This window comes from Cyprinodon tularosa, unplaced genomic scaffold, assembly GCF_016077235.1.
Source record: "Cyprinodon tularosa strain WSP-4 unplaced genomic scaffold, ASM1607723v1 ctg79, whole genome shotgun sequence".
Taxonomy (NCBI): Eukaryota; Metazoa; Chordata; class Actinopteri; order Cyprinodontiformes; family Cyprinodontidae; genus Cyprinodon; species Cyprinodon tularosa.
Genome location: NW_024039551.1, coordinates 1,392,385 through 1,413,578, shown reverse-complemented (window position 1 = coordinate 1,413,578; position 21,194 = coordinate 1,392,385). Strand labels below are relative to the sequence as shown.

The window sequence follows — 21,194 nt, the reverse complement described above, 5'->3', positions numbered from 1 at the left end:
CCCTAGTTCAGTGTCACCACTTGCTTTCAGGGGCGTTAAACCTGGGTCTAGTGCCCCTAGTGGCTAAAAGGTACATAGCATTGATCTAAGTTATGGAGGAGAGTTTTTGTTTAGAGCATCAATTTGCACCAAGTGCTCAATATGACTAGAAAAACCACCTAATATATATGAGATCAATGCAATACTGGGGTCAAAGGTCGTTCAGTGTTTCTTTAGCATTTTAGGTGTATTAGAAAAAGCCACTTTTACTCCATGATGCAATGCAGCCAGAATGAATGGTCCTCAGTGGTGCAGCAAGCTTGACGGTGGTGGAAGCCTGATGGGGTCAGGAGTGGTGCATGGACGGTAGAGTCACAGTGTGGTTCCGGGTCAGGGCCAGGAAGCAGAATCATGGTAGCTCTTGGTAGGAATGTTTTCAGGTGTAAAACATGTTGTCGGGTGAGAGCAACGTCCAAAAACATGGAAACTAGGCTGAATATTGAATGGCTCCAAAATGACATCCCAGCAATGCTCTGTGTTACTAATTGGCTGGATTGCTAACAGGATAACATGAGCATTAGGGTAAGGCACTTGAGGTAAATGGAGACGAAGAGATGGATAGCATCTCAGCCGCTTCTGCCAGCTGGACTTCCACCAGACACTTCATAAGCGGTAAACTGTCAGCTGTGTTGTTTTGAATCAAAATGTACATATGATGTGAATTGCTCACACAGGCCTCAGAAATGTTGGATGGCTGTTATTGCCAGATCTTGGAGTTATTATTTGATGAGCTTTTTATAGATTCCTGCAGTGGATCGAGCTCTGCCAGCAACGCTAGAATCATAAGTCCCAAAGAAGGGGCCTCACAGACACATGTTTACAATTTATCCCCGTATGGAATTTTCTTGCAGGCTCGTTCCTCATTAAATTATCCGCCTGTTTCCCAGTCATGAGTACCCAATTGTCCCATTAAACTTTTCCTTAAAGTGTCTTGGCAAGAGGAGCGTTGTGGAAGCTTTAGCTGCACTTATGTTGTTCATCTGTCCTCTCCTTTCATCCTGCCTGTCCTGTCCCACGTTATCTCTTTTTATAAATGCAAAGACCTGCATGAATGCTGCATGTAGACATTTTTTAATGTAGACATGCAAAGCTAACAGGAAGTTTTTGTTGGCCTGTCTCACTTTTGCAGGGGAAGTCTACATACTAGCTAGCAGTAAAAGAATGGCGCAGTCACACAGTGGGAAGCTCTACAAGTTGGTTGACCCGAAAAGGTACGCTCAACAAATTCTCATGTAGTTTGTATTCAGTGAGGTGTTCTTGTTTGTCCAGAAGGACTCATAAAGTCGTCCAAGGTAAGAATTAGAGGCTGCAGCTGCCCGAGCAGCAGCTCTACAGTTAGAGCCACAAACAGCAGCTAAAGGGTCCTGCTCAGGGATGCAGTGGCTGTGTTTGATTTCAACGGCTGCATCCCACCTTGTCTACCCAGTCCACATAGAACATGTCACAGGATACCAAAGTCTACAGAGGATACACCGGACCTGTCCTTCCAGCTCGGAGTAAAGAAGGCTGCCTTTGTCAGCGCCATATGAAAAACTCTTTGAATCCGTCAGCAGATTACGGCAAATGAATCTGTCCTTCGGAGGATGCAGCCGCTGAATTAGAACACAGCCAGGGACTGAGGTGGATGGGGCAGGGTTTTAAACGGGATAACCAGCGGTTACAGGAAGAATCCCTACCTCCTGATCCAGATCGCTAACACCTGTAGCTAACTCTGTACCTGATTGTGTCATTCCAAAACCAGCTGGTCGAAAATACAACAGAGTAAGATCTGGAAAACCAAAGGATGATTTAAACCATCTGCAGAATATCTGTAAAGGAAAAATAATCCTAAAAGTAAATAATTTTGGTTTTAACCAATCCGTTAATTAATCCACCCACCCATAATCTATCTATCATCCATCCATCCATCATTCATCAATCTATCCATCCATCCAGTAACACCTCTCCTCAAGTCGTTTTTCACACAGACTTTACAGACTTTGTAACCAGATGTATTTTCTAACTGGTTTTCGGACCCATTTTTTCCTCATTGAAGACACAGGCCTATCCCACATGACTTAGAGTTAATCAGACTATAATCAGCTGTGCTTTAGAGGCATATTCTATTAGGATTACAGCCTCTACCAAAGAGCCTTCCTAGAATTTATGTCATTTTTTGTGCTATAATACTTTTATTAAAAAGAAAAACAAATGTCACTCATCAAACTTAAAAAAAAACTGGATTCTCCCAAGAAAAAACATAAACAAATTGTTGCTCGAGAAACTATGGGATATTACACAGCTGTTGTTGTAAGGGAGGAACTGAAAGTGGCTTAACTGGGGTTGTAGGTAAAATTTGGACAATTATAAACAAAATGTAAAGTTCACCTGTAGCTAAACGTTGACACCTCCTCTTCCTTATTTTTCTTGCACATTTTGGATAAAGATTTATGCAAGAACACTACTGCTTACCGGTCATGTCTAGGCTTCAGCACACAGTTGGATTTACTGAGAGAAATTGGTTATCTGTTTGCAAACTAGAACTCAAGAAGTTTGATGAAAGTTAGTTTGTAATGAAAGTAACCTTCCCATTTATAGATGTGTCACTTGGTCATAATACATTCCACATGCATTCCAGTATTAGATAAGGACTCAATTAAACACACCTCTTAAAAGGAGGAAGAATAACCTACTCAGCACAGAAGGAATAAGAAAGAGAACTATTCAGATAGACTTTGTTTCTAGAACCAGTTTCATTTCATGCTCCTAACCAAACCTCACACTGTTTCCACCTCTCTTATCATCTGCATTTCTGCTCATGATGGATGAGAAAGCTCTCGTTGGCCTGAGACTAACCACTAAGTCAATGAGCCAAATGAACAAAGAACATCCAGAACCTGCTGTGCTGCTTAAGGTTTGTCATATTTGCTGAAATGTGGCAGATCGACTATGAAAAGCAGACTCTCAGGGGAGGATCTGTTTGCGGCGGATTCATAATAGAAACATATTTGCAGCTGATTACTCCTGAGTGACGACAGTGCCACCCAGGCATACGCACAATTAATGAAACCACAGCTGTTTCGAAGGGGGCCCTAGCGGCTTGCTCCGTATTTATGTTCTCTGGAGCGGCTGCTGAGCGCAATCCTCCCACAGAACAGTTATTTCCACCGTCAACTGGACGTATTTAGTCTGAGTGGACCCTGTGGTGCTGGAGACCTGACTCCTAATACACACTGGCTTCATTATAAGGATCTGGTTACAAAGAGAATGGAGAGGGGACGACACAGGGAGTGGATGAAGTAGCTAACGGGTCTGACCTCAGCATGTTATCAAGTCTGGTGGTCCTCCCATCTTTTCTCTTCCACAGGGACATCTGGACCCTAAGGCTTGTCCAGAATGAGCTTTCTTATTGGGTATGGTGGGTTTTGTGGTCCAGTTTAGCATGTAGGGTTGGGTTTTCATCAACTCCATGTTTGGGATCATGGAATAGCGGAGGGAAAATGGTGTAACTCTTAGGGGGAGCGGTAAAGGCTTACAAGAAAACATCAGCCATAAAATCGCTCAGCAGTGTTTGTGTAAACATGTCCTTGCCAGATGACTTCATTTCTAGGTATTTGTTTGTCAGTTGGAGTACCCCTCCAATAATAAATAGGCCACCATGCATTTTGAAACACTGAATGTGTGCGGTATGAGTGATGGCGTACTTGAGAGCAAAAAAAAAAAGTAGGAGGAGGTTTATTTGTGGCAGGGCAATGGGATGAAACGATTTCAGATTATATATTTATATAACCCCCCCTTAATTATTGCCACATCTTTAGAATGGGCATCTATGCATGTGTTCTGTGCTGCAACAAGTTAATAAAAAAGGCTTTGCATGCAAAACCAGCATCAACCGCAGCAGCAGGCCTCTGGTCCTAAATGCCGAGATGCAAAATATTCTTTGCGGTTTTGGAGGTAGAGGTTGGTCCTGCGACTGGTGGGTTGCTGGTTTAAGCCCCTGCTCCATCCATCTCAGTCATTCAATACTATTTGATTGTTTTTCTACAACTTCAATTCCCAACACATTTATTCTCAGGTCGCTTTATAGATCCAGATCAACCAGATTAAAGGTTCAAAGTTCTCTTTAAGTAAAACCAGCTTATTTCATCCAATATTGACTTTACAGATTGAGATTGTAGAGACAATAGATACTGAAACTTGAGCAATCCCTCACACAAAGCATGCATGCAGCAACAGTGGAGAGGAAAACTCTAGGGATGCACGATATAATCAGCCCCCTATCAGTATCGGCCTGTATCGGCCTTAAAACTGAATATCGGACATCGGCCACCCCACCGATATTTAACCCGATATTTGATCAGCTTCTGAGTTTCTAAAGTCTAAAAAAAATAATAAAATACTACTTCTTCTTCTTCCTCAAAAACTTCTTTTTTTTACAGACTTAAAAACTTCTAAAGACGAAGGAAAAAATATTGATAAATCAAAATATCACAATATCTTCATATGCGGATATATTTCCATTTAAAAACACCATATCAATCTCTTTTACTAATGAAATATTGCTATATGTCATCGTTATGCTACGAAATGCCCCGAAAATTCACAAAATTTTGCCATATTTTTATATGTTGATATATTGACGCGGTATCAATCTATTTTACTAACAAAATCTCACAAGAATTTGCAAAATATCACAAGAGTTTGTAACAGAACAATGAAATTTCACGAGATTCTGAAAGTAAAATAGATCGATACCGCGTTTTTAAAAATCAATTTGATATCAGCATATGAAAATATATTTGAGTATATTATTTTTCAAAGTGTCAGAAATGGATAACAAAACTGCTATTTTCAATGACTACTTATTTTTGTCCAGCTTTAACATCGGTATCGATATCGGTTATCGGCTAAATGAGTTTTAAAATATCGGCATATCAGATATCGGCCAAAATCCCAATATCGTGCATCCCTAGAAAACTCCATTTGAAAAGGAAGAAACCTTCAGTAGACCCAGAACCAGACTCATGCATATCATCATACCAATTTGATGAGCTTTAGCATCGTACCAGCAGCCAAAGGGCCATGATGTTAACCCTGCATTTTCTCAGATAGAAATAATGTTTATTGTTCTAAATGACCTGACAGACAGTCTGAGAAAATGTTGTTTTCTTGTAGTTGTTTTACTGGTTCTGATTGGTGGTTGAGCTTTGCTCTGAGCAGCTGGTTGTTGAGCTTAACTGGTGATGCTTGGTGAGTTTTCTCTTTATTCTGATGGTTGATTCCCCATTTTGATTGGACTTTAATCTTTTAATTTTCTTTAGTGATGAGTTAAGTTTTTATTTCCGTTTGCCTTTTTGAGAACTTTCCTCAATGGGACAATAAAATGTAGATCTATTCTGTTCTAGCGGGACGTACTTTTAGGTTTTTGTTCAGTGCAACTGCTGGCTGCAGAGAACGGGAAAAAGAAAAAAAAACATGAGGATGGATATTTTACACATTAGTTGTTTTATCAACTGGATGCTCTGATAATTTGCTTCTGATCCTTCATAAAGGTGGTTAGCCATGGAAGTCAGAGATCTCTGCTTCCCTGTTGGCTGTGTATATGGATATAAACTGTGTGGGTGGTGGGTGCACATCTGTGAGCCTTTGTGAGCGTGCGTTGTGTTTGCTTCCAGCACCCTGCAGGGAAAAAAAGCCTTTTCTCTATTTCCCTGTCCCTCCTAAATCTTCCTGCATCTCTGCTGTGGTCCTCTCCTTCACAAAGCCGCATGCCAGCCTCACTGAATAGCCCCCCATTCTACAATGCACAGTAAATTTCTCGCACAATTAAAACAAGGAACGAACCTACAAAAGGAGCCCCCAAACAATGGAGTCTGATGACAAAACAGCAAAGGAGACCACACTGGCCCGTTTGATTAGGCCATTGTTGAGGTGCACAATGTACACCACTCCACAGCCCTTTTCTCACATTTACCTCATGTCAATCAAACAGGCCTCACAAGCTAACAAGCTAAATATGCTCTGGGATCAAATTAGACAGATTCGGAACAAATTTTAGAAAATATGTTAAAGAAAATGTAACGTTTGCGTGGTAACGTTGAGCTCAGGGGGAGCTTTGCTTCATGCTTCATTTATCTGGACCATATGTTGGTATATTAACTCCCAAACCTTTAATTTATGATCTCATGTTGTAATGTGAAGGCAAGCATCGGTGCTGAGCTGTTTCCGTCTCTTTCTGGGCATCGGTGGAACTGATCTGAGCGCACCGTTGGCTTTTCCCTCCCTCACTATCACCCATGCACCACCCCTTCCAGAGTTGATAAATTCCCACAGTGGCTGTTGACCCAGCTGCCTTTGTCAAGTGGCGCTAGCAGCAGGTGCTGTTTTCACAGCCTCCCTGGCAGCCGTACAGGCTGTTTAGCAGTGCTGCTGACCCCTGCTGCTATTAACAGTGTTCACTACAGACCCCCCAACTCTCCAGGGACTCTTACGCTTTCTCTTTTTGCTTCCCTTTCTGTTTTCTTCCCTTTTTTTGCTCTTTTTTTAACTACATGCAGCCTGCTGCAACAAAAGCCAACAGGCATGGGTGTCTGCAGTTGGGTTCCGATGGGAGCATGGGAATCCACCACCCCACCACCACCACCTTCTATCCTGAAATTAAAAGCCATTACAGCACATCAACAGCCCTGTTATTGTTACCATAATCAGTCAGGGTGTTTATTGGGGGGGGGTCTGACAAGCAGGGAGGTAAACAGAAAATATAAAAATAGCTGAAATGGTCCGATTAATCGCTTATTAAAATGATAATCTCCTCATTTAATATCCAATTAAATCGTTTCCTGGAATAATACTAATATAACTTTAGATGAAAAATTGAAAACACACAATTTGTTGAAAGATTAACCCACCTTTATATATATATATATATATATATATATATATATATATATATATATATATATATATATATAATGAATTGTAAATAACAAAAACTTATTTACAATTCATTTAAAACACTTTTTCCAAACACTGTTGTTATTTAGAAATGTTAATCTGCTCATTAGATCAATTCAGAAAAAGTTCAATAGATTACTTGATAACTAATATTTATTATTATTATTAGTTATTAAGTTTCATTTGACAATAAAGGCCTTTAATCGTTGAAAATAAAAAAAAACTATTTTTAAAGTGAGGCTTGGCCAAAAGCGAGCAAAAAAAAAAAAAACACATTTAAAAATAAAATAGGTTGATGTTATTGAATCAGCCTCGAGAACTTTTATTTAGGAAGTAAAAGTACGCAGAGAGAGAAATTCATTTATTTTAAAAGTTCTTGAGGAAGCAGAACAAACAAACGACTTCTGCCCAATTTAGTCTGAGAGCAAAAGGGACAGAAAGAAACAGCTGTAACGATAAATAATGACTGCAGCACTAAAATGCATCAAACCTTAAAATAGGTGAAATCTGCCTGCAGGGGGACATCAGTCATCGATCCCCCGAACCAACTGCTCAGACTGAAGTCAGGTAGTAGGAGAACAAAAACTAATAAAGCACTGTAAGAGCCATATGATCAAAATAAGCAATTACTGATGTGGCAGCAGCACATCGGCTTTGACACCTGGGTGGTGGGTGCGTCTAAGGTGTCACTAAGGTATGAATGGGAGTCATACTGGTGCGCTGAATTTTGTATGTATGAGGAAGCGGGTGCACCGGTGCTGGTCGTAATTTCTGTTGATCGTGCTATATTGTTGGCATCATAGTATGGTATAGCCTGGTCAGTATGTATCAGTCAATGTAAAGTCTGGATTATGACGGTCAAATGGAATAAATCGATGATTGCAATTACAAGAAGCGGCTTGGAGTGTTTTGAAGCACGTGTCTGACAGTTGATGAAATCACCGCGTTAACCCAGTGCGGCCCTCTACAACACCGCTGGTTATCCGCTAATCTAAGCACAATGTCATTTTTTTTATTGAATCTAGATCTTGAAAGTGCTCAGAATATTTTTTTGATAAAAATGATAATTTCTAAAGATCATTTTTTTTTTTCATTTAAAGTTGAGCAAAAAAAAAAAAAATACAAAAAATTATTTTATAAGGCACAGAGAAGAAGAGTTAAATCTTTGATCTCCTGGTAACTGTGCTTTACCTAAACACTGATGAGCTGCAGGAATATCAGCCTAATCCTTTATTATTACATTTAATAAATCCAACACGTTTATCACAACTGTGCAAACATAAGATTGTAGTTATGGAAAGAAATCTGGATTTTGATGCAACAGTGTCAGAGTAAGTATGAAGAAATCAAACATTGTTTTTCATATCATTAGTTTTATAGATGTGAACAAGGCCACACAACACGATTGGCCGTGTGTCTGTCAGGTGAACGATATCAGTCACAGGTGGAGTTTATAACCATGAAGAAACGTTGGCCTTAAAAGAGCAGATTTTCAGCACTGCTCCTGAACTGCATCCAGTTTTGGCTCCTGTTGCTCAATGACCATTTGCTCTTTGGCCATGATTGACGAGGATTTTTCTCTAATGGCCCAAACATCACACACACTGACCTCACCGCTCATGCCTGCTGTTTCTCGTAGCAGAATCAGTCGACCAGAGTCCGGTAACTGTGTGCTGGATTGTCCAGCATTTTGTCCCTCAGCACAACAGAAATGTTAACACAGCAATATTTCTTTCTGTCTCGCCCACAAACAGACACACTGATGTGTGTGTGTGCGAGCGAGCCAGGGTTCAGCAGGCACCAACAGACACTTCACATTTGAACTTGATTACACACTCTATTATTTCCAGATCTATGGAGCGTGATGTGAAGAGATTTGGTTTCAGCCCATTTGCTGATGTGCGTGTCTGGATGTTTGTCTTAATATGGAACGATCGCAACATCGCCATTTGCTTCTCAAACTTCACACATATGGTGTGGAGATGTTTGTGTTTGTGTCTGTGCGAATTTTCCAACTTATGTTTATATTTGAGAGGGGCCTTGTCTTTGCCATGTGATTTGTTTTGCTCCTCAGATTGGAGAGATGTTAGAGGGGAGACCACATAAAGACACAGTGTGAACGAAGATCCCTGCAGCGGCCTTCAAAGTAGCCGGGTTCTGTCCAGCTTAGAGCCACAGACCTTAATGTGTCTGGTTTGCGATTTTATGCTAAGAAACTAACTCATAGAGGTGATATGAATTTGAATATTGGTTTCCAATTGATTGTTTTACACATTCATATCTTTGCTCACATCCATTTCTGTGATGTTTATTAGCAAACAAACATCATTAACCCCGACAGACAGGGAAGGTCAGGGTTATTACATCTGTTGAGGCTCTCTTCAATCGGTTCTGTGTAGGAATGGCGTTGAGCATTGCTCTCAGAGAAATGTTAGAACTTACCTCCATACTAGTAGTTGCTTCTAGCGTGCTAACTGCCGGCATTTCTTCTTCTAGTGTTCCAAATGTTTAGTTTAATGCCCTCCACTTTTCTATCATCCTCTCCTTCTGATCTCAGCAGAGAAGTTCTGCTGCCCTTCCATGCAGCGCAGCTTAATGGGCCTAGTTAGGGGAGAACTGAAGGACTTCACCCAGAGATTAGGTTTACTAAAAGAACCACAGAAAGTTCATTCTGGATCCTTGGATCCATTAAACAGGGTAAGGCAGGGCCCCACCGAAGGCTACGACCAAGCTCCGCAGCTGTGGTTCTAGCTGTAAAGATGGCATTCAAGAATCAAAATGTTCACACGGATCACACTGTTCTCTAATCTGGCAGCAGCCAGATTGATGCGTCTAGAACTAAGTGGAGTTTGACCAAAATCCTGGACGATTTTGAAATTCCTTCCGGACATTTTTTATAGGTATGAAAAGTAGGACATGTCCAGGAAAAAAAAGGAAGTCTGGTCACCATACCGTATCAACAATTTAATGTTTCAGTAAGTGAGTGCTTGATGCTATGATGCGTCTTTGCTCAGCAATTGTGAACCAACCAATCAGCGCACAGCTCATCTAAATATTCATGAGCATAGCATAAAAGGAAGAAAACCTGTCGTTTCATTCTACGGCTTATAACCAGGCTTGCATTAGGGCTCATAGAACAGAAAATATGCCATTTTCAGCCCAACCAATGTTACACACCCTATTCAGAGACCTTAATGAACAGCACCAAATACCCTATATAATCATTCTATGACTCCTTTAAACAAGAAATTGTCGCTATTTATGCTAAAGCCAAGTCCACACGTGAGTCCTCCAGTGTATCTGTTTTTTCGTAATGCCCCGGCAAGGCCATTCTGTCTGTCTTCATTCCTACAAGTCCTGCCCCAAAAAACACTGCTGGCATGTCATTGGTCTGACCCGCTGGTTGTTATGAGATGGACATATTAGCGTGAGTCTTTCTAGATGGATTTGTTTTGACCGAAAACTTAGATTTCACAAAAACCCAGCTTGCAGTGCAAAGTTAACTCTTCCCGGGGTTATTCAGTCAAAGCTTTGCCTTCTTGTTTTCGCCAGTCCGATCAGCATAGGTTGACTTTATTCTGAAATTCGGCAGTCTTTGTTCCATCAACTTTTCCTTTTTGCTCTGTGAGATTCAGTCAGCGGCGTCTGACCGCACTAACCTGACTCCGCCAGATGGATTTGCTCCGCATATCCACCTGGAAACCTTCCGTTGAAGTAATTTTGGGAAGGGGCGAAAATACTGGTTAGCTGATTGGCCTATGTTGGTGATAGACGGGCCAAATAAACCAATCAGATCAACAAAGCATATGACGTACTAACAGCCAGGCTACTCTTGCCGAAACCAGTCGGGAGAAGAGCAAAGACATCTTTTCCTCTGAGAAAAGCCTCCAGAGCAGTGTTTTGCTCTTCTTTCAGTGAAGAAATACTCTGTAATTCCGATAAAACTTGCTCGATAGCCACGCTAACGCCAGTTTCATCGGCTGAAGCCGCCATGTTCTTTAGACTGAACTGTCACGCTTCTTGTTGCGTCACACCTCAACCCGCCTCAAAGCCAACGCTGATTGGACGATCGTTTGGTGAACGGCTCCAAATTTTCTGTAACGGAGAGTCTCCAGACTGATCTGCGAGTGAAACCTTGAAAGCTTGCAAGATCAGGATGGTCTCACGAGGCTATGACCGCACATGCTTCTTCCGAAATTACTTTGTTGATTCTCACCACCTCAGTGACTGTACCCACACTGCATTGAGGCAGATGTGAGTGTTCACATTGATTTGGATGGTTTGGGTTCCTCGCAGCACCTCCACCACAGCAGCACCATTCGTTGTGAGCCCGGTTTTAATACTACGTACTACGTACTCTGCTTTCGCTATAGAATGTCTCCGCTCTGACATTACCGGTTTTTAAATCCTAGAGAATCTTCAAATGAACAGCAGTGCCCTCTAGTGTACGGAAATTCCTGCTAAGCAAAATGTTCAGTTAAACTGCTGGAACAACTGACTTTGTCTAATAAAACATTAATTATTTGAAAGAATGTTATTTGTTTGCATCCCTAACTATGATAAAGAAAACAAATTATCGCAACTTTTGAAAAAAATTTTTTGTTTACCAGTTTTGCTTTACTTTCTGTTGCTCTTGAGTATTTAAATAGTCAGACTGAAACCTGAAGAGAAATGAGGATTGTTTTAGGTCTGCTTAGTTGTTCTCCTTCCTTTGCCCACGTGCTGCGTGTTCCAGTTGTTATCCTGGACCCTTACACTGATTTCTAAGCTCTTAACCTTTAGGAAGTTTATAGCTGTTCCTTCTGAGGCTTGTAAAAAAAACTAGAGCAGCTCGACTCTCTTAAAGGCAGAATCTCATAAAATGTGATTATAAAAAAGAAAATAAATCCTTACTTCCCTATTTTTTGGTCTTTTAGCTTCATCACGCAGCACTGAAATGTGGCTTAAGGTTCCTTCCTTCCAACATGGTTTTCATGTTCTAGACCAACACAAAGTAGTTCAACAGCTGCGGTAAAAGGAGAACAATGTATGAATATCAGATTTAGTTCCTCTGAATCTAATCTTTGATGAGAAGCAGGTCTTCATCAATTTTTCTTATTAAATGTCTCAACCTGGAACGCTTATCTCTATCATTCACTTTCAGTGCTTTCCAAACATCTCCTTTAAAGGCATATTTATAGGAGGTATAAATGCTATTGTACATAACTGTAAAAACCCTTTTTATAATATCCACCTGTATATTATATTCGGTACATGTCCAGCTGTAAATTTAGTTCATAACACTAGTGATTTATATATAATATTCATTATTTATAATGGTATTCATCTCTATACTCATTCAGCAGAAACCCATGTCCTGTATTTATGGAACCATTATTTATCCTGCACTTGCTGCTATTGCAGTTCTGGTTAGACCTAAACTGCATTTCGTTGCCTTGTACATGTACCTGTGAAATGACAATAAAGTTTAATCTAATCTAATATTTATAAGACAGTAATAAGCTTTTTTTATTACCTCCAAAGCAAAGCCACCTCTCCCCATCTGACTAAACAGAGTCCAGAAACAGCTTTTCACGTCGTAGAGGTTAGCTAAAAATACAGAGTTTTCTGCCTTGCAGATTAGCTGCTAAAGGAGCCATTTGTCTGAACTTTGAGCCTCTGCCTCCATCACCCCTCCCTGATCAGAGGAAGTGGCCGTTTGTTTGCAGTGCAGGCACAGTGCAGTTAAGGTAGATGCTTTCTGGAGGAGGCGATCTACCGGAGATGGTCTAGTTTTTTACAGATGAGGGAGAGGCTGCTGCTTAAACAGCAGAACTGATGAGGACCAACCACAGATTTAGGAATCAAGCAAAGTAGCATTTTGAGCCTGATTTAGATTAAGCAAAAGCATTAGAAGAGTTAGACACTTACAAGCTTGAATTTACAAGATTTCTGCACTTTAATCCAAACTCTGTCTACATGTTTAATGTCATCAACGAACAGCACCAAATTCTTCTAGGCAAAATTTTTCTCAAGCACATTCCAGCGGTAAGACAATTCAGAAGGCTGAGCATGCGAAACAACGAATAGTGATAGAGGTAACATAATTTAAGCAACATATTCTCATTATCAGTTCGTATGAAATTGTACGAAAAGTTATGCACACTATTTCGTACGTTTTGGACGTTTTTCCTCAAAAAAACTGATCAGTGCGCATGCGCAGGCAGACAGACAAAAAAAGCTGATCCGCGGAGGGACGTAAAAATGGGAAAAACAGTGCTATAATTACTTTTTCATGTGCATAACTTTTCGTACGATTTCATACGAACTCATAATGAGAATACACTGAATTTAAGAGAATAGGCAGTTTTATATATATCCATCCATCCATCCATCCATTTTCTTTACACGCTTGTCCCAAGTGGGGTCGCGAGGGGTACTGGTGCCTATCTCCAGCAGTCAATGGGCGAGAGGTGGGGGTTTTATATATATATATATATATATATATATATATATATATAAAAAAGATGAATTGATTATTTTTTGGAAGCGTAACTGGTAATGTTTAGATGGCTGAGTTAAAGGCCGCAAGTCTGGGTTTGAAGCATTGTTGGCTTTCTTTAATATTTGTTCTGGGAGTTTTTTTCCAAATCAATGGAGCAGAAGAGCTAAAAGCTGCTTTTTGGTTCTGATTCTGTAGAGCAGATCACAGCCATGTTTGCTGCGTCCTTAAACCAGGGGTCTGCAACCAGCAGCCCTTCAAGTGTCTCTATAGAAACACTAGAAATCCATCTGAGATGTTTCTGTTTTTGTAGTCATGGAGACGTTGGATAATTAGCACCATTTTCTCAGACTCTGTGGTTGTGCTATTTCCTTCCTTCATACTGAGTTTCCTCTCATTCTTCTCGATGTCTGCTGCAGACCTCACAACCCCAAGGAGTGTCGGCGTCAGGTGGAGCCGCCAGAGCTGTTAATGACAGCTTGTTCCAGAAACTGCAAGAACGGACATTGTACTCCAACTGGCAGGTGCTGCTGCAGCCCTGGGTGGGAGGGGCCCTTCTGCCGGATAGGTGAGTACCACTGCGAGAGGAAGTCCTGCTCTGCTCTGTTCATGAACAGCTCTAAACATTTTCTCTGCTCCTCTTTAGCTAAATGTGAACCAGCCTGTCGCAACGGGGGGGTCTGTATAGAGCCAAACCAGTGCCTGTGTAAAAGCGGCTACTCCGGCGCTCAGTGTGAGAAGAGTGAGCGGGGGATGCCCAACGACCAGGAGAAAGACGGCATACTGGACCACATCATCGACGTGACCTCATACCTCTTGGACCTTACCAGCTACATCGTATAGGGGTGAGCAGAGGGGGGCCGCTCCCCGCCGCCACCCGCACCTTGACACAGATCTACCTTTCACTGCCAGCAGACTCACACCAAGATGTCACCAAGGTGGCTTTTTCAAACACAATCCCAGATCCACCCAGCAGACTGTGGGGTCCACTCCCAGCTTCCAGAACTCTCCCATGTCTCACTATAAGCTATACGCTCTGAGCACCGGGCCTGGCATCCAAGCCCCTTAACCTTGAAATGGGCCTGCAGGCTTTTCTTCACCCGCCTCCACAGCTTCAAGGACTGAACCAAAACAAGACTCTGGGTCTGTTTTCAAGCCGTTTCAGGACTCTGGTAGGGATTAAAAATCGGCTCAAGAACCAGATGCTTCTTCAGAAGAGGAAGGAAAAAAAATCATCCACAAACAGACACTGAAGGAACAGGAGTCGTTGGCCGCATCGACCCTGCCGCGCGTCTGATTGAAGATCGTCGATCATCCATGATGTTCTATTTAGTTAGTGGACACATCGTCATGACAACTAAAGCAGAACAGCCAAACACACAAAGAAGCGAACCAAGGGGAAGGTTGAGGATGGAGAACGGCTCTCTGGCTTCACTGCCTGACCTTCATGTTTCTACATGAATTTAAAGCTGTACCGAAGTCAGAGGCTGACTTCACTGAATCACAGGCTGACTTCACTGTCACACACTGAAACTGAAACCCAAAACCTAAACTACAAAGGGAAGAAGCGAAGCAGCAATGTATATTTCCAGTAGAGCGTACTACTTAGCATTACTATCACTCTCATAGAGGAGGGTTTATTTTTTATGAGGGAGAAAGAATACAGTGTCCTAGAAGGCAGTTCTACTCCAAACTCGTCAGGTCATGTTCTACACATATATTGCAGCTTTCAAAGAGACACGTATGGATTTTCTTTTGTTTTATTTGGGGGGAGCGGGGGTCAGTGTAACCGTAATGCATGTCTGTGCCTGCATAAAGAAGCTCACAACAGTTGGGGGGGACCATGTATTTCCACCGATATATGATTATATCACCACTGTCAAAAATCCGTCGGTGTTGTGAGACGATCAGAGATGGCGTGGGGTTTCCGAGCCACACGCTCAGGGGCAGATCTTATCCATAAAGAGCAGATTTCAGATTAAGCTGAGGGAAAATAATCCCCATGATTGAAACCTCTAACGAGCTGCATGTGAGTCAAACACGGCTGGGAATGTCGGGAGAGATGTTGGCCATATGCATTCACTCATTGTTTTATTTCAGAAGTCATAAAGAAGACTCCGCTTCTGTTCCACATGTTTGGATGCTGAAAGTTTTCTTCGTGTTTTTTAAAAAGCAACCCAATAAATTCCTCCTGGTCGTCCATCTCCTGCGTTGCTCAGCTCCACTTTGGGTTTAATATATCAGGACTGAATATTCATGCTGTAAAATGATTAAAAAAAAGAAATTATAACTCTTTTAGCACTTAATGTGAAAGTTGCATTGTAGCTGCTGAGATGGCGGGGTGTGAATAGAATAACCGTTTTCATTATTTAAGTAGTTACACAAATAAAATAATTATTTAAGTTCTCTATTTTGTTTTTACTATTGTACTGTATGTGACATTTTTATGCCTGTATTGTAAATAAAACTAGGGATAACTCTGTTTCTCCTCAGAAATATCAATATGTCTATTAAAATTTATAGCATGTCTTCAGGACTGGCTTCCTTTGTTCTGGCTCAGACTTTTTCACAATAAAAAAAAGTACTTTGTCTCAAAAGCAAAGGAAAATGGATTTAAATTGAGGATAAAATTAAAATATAGTTTTTTAATGTGGTAATTGATGGGAACAAATCATGTTTCCTGTAATTTAGTAGGGGAAGCAGGCAAAAAGAAAACACAACTTTTTCTTTTCTCTTCCTTTTGCCACCGCTAAGCTTCCTTTTTTACCATTTTTACTTTTTAACAAAACTGAAAAATTATTAACAATAAAAAAAATTAAAAAAATAAAGAATAAAAGAAAAAAATACATAAAAACAGTGTAAAATTAAAATAGAACAAACATAAGCTGTGGGACTCAGTTTTTCATCTATAAAACTCAGTTTCAACTGTTGTTTTATAGTTTATTTCCATTTATTTAGCTTTTTTCCAAATGTTTCTTCTTCCATCTCAAGCTAGTGATTCTTTCCATCTTTAGGATATTTCCTATGATACACAGCCACTTTAAGGTCTTAGTTATGGTTTTCTGCGCTGCCATCAGGAAGATTTCTGATAAAATATAAGGCGAGAACGAGGAGCAGGATTCATCAATGAAGATTATCCAAGAGAGCTTGTATTTTCTCACAACTCCAAAAAATCTGTTTTTTTTTTTTTTTATTCGTGTAGCTTAACAGGTTCATTGGGATTTAGTTTGCTTACTTTTAATTTTTTAATAGCTCTGATATAAAAAGTTGTTATAATTAGCATCTTTTTTTTCTGCAAAATTAATCGTCCCCTTTACTTTCGGTTCAACAAACTCCAGAAATCAGTGAAGATCTCTGAATGACCTAATGTTGACCTAAATGACTAATGATGAATCAAGTCTCCCTATGAATGCACCTGTTCTGTGATCGTCTCAGAGGTCTGTTCAAAGCGCAAATAGGATCATAAAGAACAAGAAACACACCTGGCAGGTCTGAGATACTCTTGTGGAGAAGTTTAAAGCTAGATTTGGATAAAAAAAAAGATTTCCCAAGCTTTAAACATCCCAACAATCAGTTGTATACTGCACAAATATGGCCCTTATGGAAGAAAGACATTTCCTAAAGAACAATAATATGAAACCTAAAGCAAAATCTACATTGGAATAGTTCACAAATAAACATATCTAGCCATAGAATAGAATTAGTATTCTATTTTATGATATTATGTGCTGGGCACAGAACTGTTTTGTTAATTCTTCTTTCTAGATGGTTTAATATTGACTTTAGTTTAATGAATTTTTGTTTGGATACTTTTTTTGGTAAATATTTTCTTCTGGTCAATTAGTGGCTGTTGGACCGCCTATAAATAGGCTGGGTTCTTATCTGGGAGCGTCTCCACCTTTATGCTCGCTCATTCATTTCCACCATGGAGGAGGCGCACCTGTCTCCAGCTGCTGTAGGCCGCAGCCGTTACCTCTGACCTGCCATGCGATATTTTTGTCAGCCTTTGTTTGGATGCTGTTTTCGTTGTGATTTTGGCCTGGTGGGACCGGTTGTCCTGTTTTTTATTTTTTATATTTCTTTAGTAGTTTATTTTAGCTATAGTCCGGTACTAGTAGGGGCTTTGACGGCCCTGTATAGCAGCGGCCCCCAACCACCGGGCCGCGGACCGGTACCGGTCCATCGGTCATTTGGTACCAGGCCGCACAGAAAAAGTATGTATTTATATATATATATATACAGTGTTGTGCCTGAACGCGTCCATTGAACGAAAGTTCATGAACTCGTTCATATTTTGGGCGAACGTGAACTGAACGTACTGTATTACTGCCAGATGAACGTTATTGTGAACTCGTTCATTCTGGTGTCTGTGAACGGCACGCTCTCTCAGTTCAACTTCGATCAATAGGTTGCCAGGTTTCTATAGAGCCCTCCAGGCGAAACCCAGGCTAAATCACACCGTAAACAGGCCTTAATATGTAGCGGGAAAAACACCCAATCTGGCAACACCAGCTACCAGTGTCGTAGCCTACAGCCGCGTGCGTCATCAAAAATCTGCAAATCTGAAAAGGCATATGTACTGAAATGGAATTTCAAATGGAAAAAATTATTAAAATTAAAAAAACATTTGCACCTTAAAGACTACTTTCCTGATTTTCTTTTAATAATTCCTCATAAAAAAGACCATTCAAGCAGCACATTTTTCCTGATGTTTTGAGAATATACTGTAGGGGTGAAAGCTGCAACTGCTACTCGTGTGAAGTGAATAGACAGCAACAAAGCGTTAAAGCAACAATGGGGAAATGCTGTCCCCTCAATGCTAATGTAAACCCTGGTTGGATAAGGATTCAAAACTGGATATGAAGATGAAATCTGACGCACAGTTTCAGAGTTACAGCTGATAAAATAATTGCTGTCTGTGGTTCTACAGTAGGCTATGGTGTAATTGAGCAATATATATAAAAAAAAGAACTATGAACTAGTTCATTTTTTGGAACTGTGAACTTAGATCAAAATTTTGAATTATGAACTATGAACTGAACTAGTTCATTTTAAAATGTGTGAACTGAACTTTGAACTAGTTCACGTAGAAAGAGAAGTTTCCCAACACTGTATATATATATATATATATATATATATATATATATATATATATATATATATATATATATATATATATATATATATATATATATATATATATATAATGTATCGACGATCAGAGTCTAAGTGATGTTTTATTTTGAAAAATATAAAAAATTGCGGTATTCTCTCCCAATTACATCAGTCGCTGCATCTGTGCCTCTTGACACAGGTTAATTCAGTTCAAGACTCATCCTATCTATAACATCCTATCTTTGTGAAGCGGGATTTTCTGCAGTTACAGCGACCAAAACAAAGCTACGGAGCAGACTGGACATCAGGAGCACACTTCAGGTGTCATTGTCTCCGATTACGCCTAGATGGGACCGGCTTGTTGTTTTATTTTTATGCTGTTTGTATTTGATTTTATGCCAGTTGTATCATTTTACTTGAGCATGTCTGATATCTGACATATAGCGGTCCGTGGTGCAAAAAAGGTTGGGGACCGCTGTTGTATAGGGTTGGCTCTCTGCTGTACTGTTTTGTTATTTTTGATCGGCTCACCAGGTCCAACTTTCTGTTAATACTTTGGGTATGTTTTGCCCTTTTGGACGTAACAATGACTAGAATCGAATGGCCTGGTCAAAGTCCAGACCTTAATCCAGTTAAGAAACTGTGGTAAGAACTGAAAACTGCTGCTCACATACGCTCTCCATACAACCTCACTGAGCTCCAGGCTGTTTTGCAGGATGAATGGGCAAAAAATGTCAGTCTGTAGATGTGCAAAACTGATAGAGACAAACCGAAAGCAACTTGCAGCTGTAATCACAGCAAAAGGTGGTGCTGCAAAGTTTTAACTTAACGGGCTGAATAACGTTGTAAACCTAATTCTCCAATTTTTTTGTCTGTTAAAAAAGTTTGAAATATTTAACACATTTCATTCCACTTCATGATTGGGTCCCACTTGTTGTTGATTCTTCACAAAAAATTACAATTTCATACAAAAAAGTTCCAGGTAGCTGAATATGGAGTCATTTTTCTGCCAAAACTTTGTGTACAAAAATGCATGTTGCACACACACACACTGCCATATAACGAGATGCTGGACAATTATGTTTTTTTTTTTTTTTTTGGTTTGGTTTTTTTTTTACAAAAAACTAATAGTTTGACTAAAATTAAGCAGATGGAATATCTTTTTTCTTCTAAGGTTCAGCAGATAAAACTGCTGCCATCACCTACAGAGCAACATTTGTACTCCAACTGTAGGTTTTAAGCATCTAACAGAGCAGGAAAGAAGTTAAATCAACTTCATCCAAGGATTGGTGGAGAGCAGGATGCAGAGCAAACAGATGGGGCTCATACACATGAATGGTTTCCCCTTAAATTCACGCCTGACACGGAAAAACCTGCAGGAGCGGCTGGATTGATAAACGTCGGCTTGAGGGTATCGTTTAGAGTTCAAGGTGGAAATTCTTCTGTTGCTGTGGAAATTCTCTGCTCTGCTTCAGACATACACAAACACAGCCGTGCCTGGAAGCACACACGCAAGAGCGACTGCTGATGGCAATATTAATTTCCTTTTCAAAATACCAATGAGGCTTTTGTGTTGTATAATGATAAGTGAGCAGAGACCACCCACCTGAAAGCGGACTGACTCGCACATTCACACACGCCCCAGAAGTGCTCACGCTGCCATATTTAGAGAAACGCGATCCTGAGTTGTCTATGCAACATTCACATCCAATCAAAATTGCATAAAGTGGAACTGTCCAATAGAGCTGCATAGTCCAGCATATATTTGAGTTTATGCTGTGGCATAAATCATTGCTTTTCATTTGGAATCGTTTCCTTTTTCCCTCCCAAAGGCCCGTGTCTGGCTATCTTTCTGTAACAGTGTAACTCAGTACTCTGAATAAACATGAGAAGTCTGTATAGCAAATATTTGTAAAACTGAGAAGGCTGGAAGTGTATGCTATAATATTGTATACATGACGGAGCGTCGGCATGAGCCATACTTATAGGGTAACAGGAGGAGAGTAGGAAAAACAATAGCCATGTTTATTCGGATCCAGAATAAAGTGAACATTCATCTGTTATGTTCTATTTACTCCTGGTTCTGTTCTGTTGGGGTTTCTACGCTGGATACTGTGGAGACCTGAACCCCTGTTCAGTATCAGCTGAAACAATTAACTAATACTAGGTTTATGTGCTAAATATGAACAACTACGATGGATCGAAGTGCCTTCATCCATTAAAAGTTCTGGAGAATCTGAGCCCTGTTTCTTTTTCTTCATGTCATTCCAAAGTCAAACAGCTCAGCACTGGAAAAACCATCTAGAAATGAGTAAAATGTCCTTAATTAAGAGCATTTAACCTTAATTTGAGTAGGTAAATGAGATAGTTTGCCAATGGAATGAGTATTTTTACTCTTAAAATAAGATGACTAGATAATGTGCACTTGAAATAAGACAATGCAATTGTGTTTTCTTATTTTAAGTGTAAATTGTCTCCTTCCATTGGCAAAATGTCTCGTTTACCTCCTCAATCCAAGAACAAATGCACTTATTTTAAGAAAAAATGACTCATCTAGATTTAAACTTTTTCCAGTGAGTGGACTGTAGTGACATCCAGGGATCTTACAGCTTCTTCTGGGTCCTCA

At 40.2% G+C, this 21,194-nt stretch overlaps 1 protein-coding gene across 1 annotated transcript in view; it reads left to right on the top strand.

The window, feature by feature from the left end:
- LOC119773882 (hedgehog interacting protein) overlaps positions 1–15,522 on the top strand; it is a 44,844-nt gene extending 29,322 nt beyond the window's left edge. Inside the window, exons 11-13 of the mRNA XM_038271081.1 lie at positions 1,169–1,250; positions 13,873–14,021; positions 14,100–15,522. Coding sequence (XP_038127009.1) covers positions 1,169–1,250; positions 13,873–14,021; positions 14,100–14,296 — 428 coding nt within the window. The 3' untranslated portion in view covers positions 14,297–15,522. The remainder of the gene's footprint in view (positions 1–1,168; positions 1,251–13,872; positions 14,022–14,099) is intronic.
- The last annotated feature ends 5,672 nt before the right edge of the window (positions 15,523–21,194 follow it).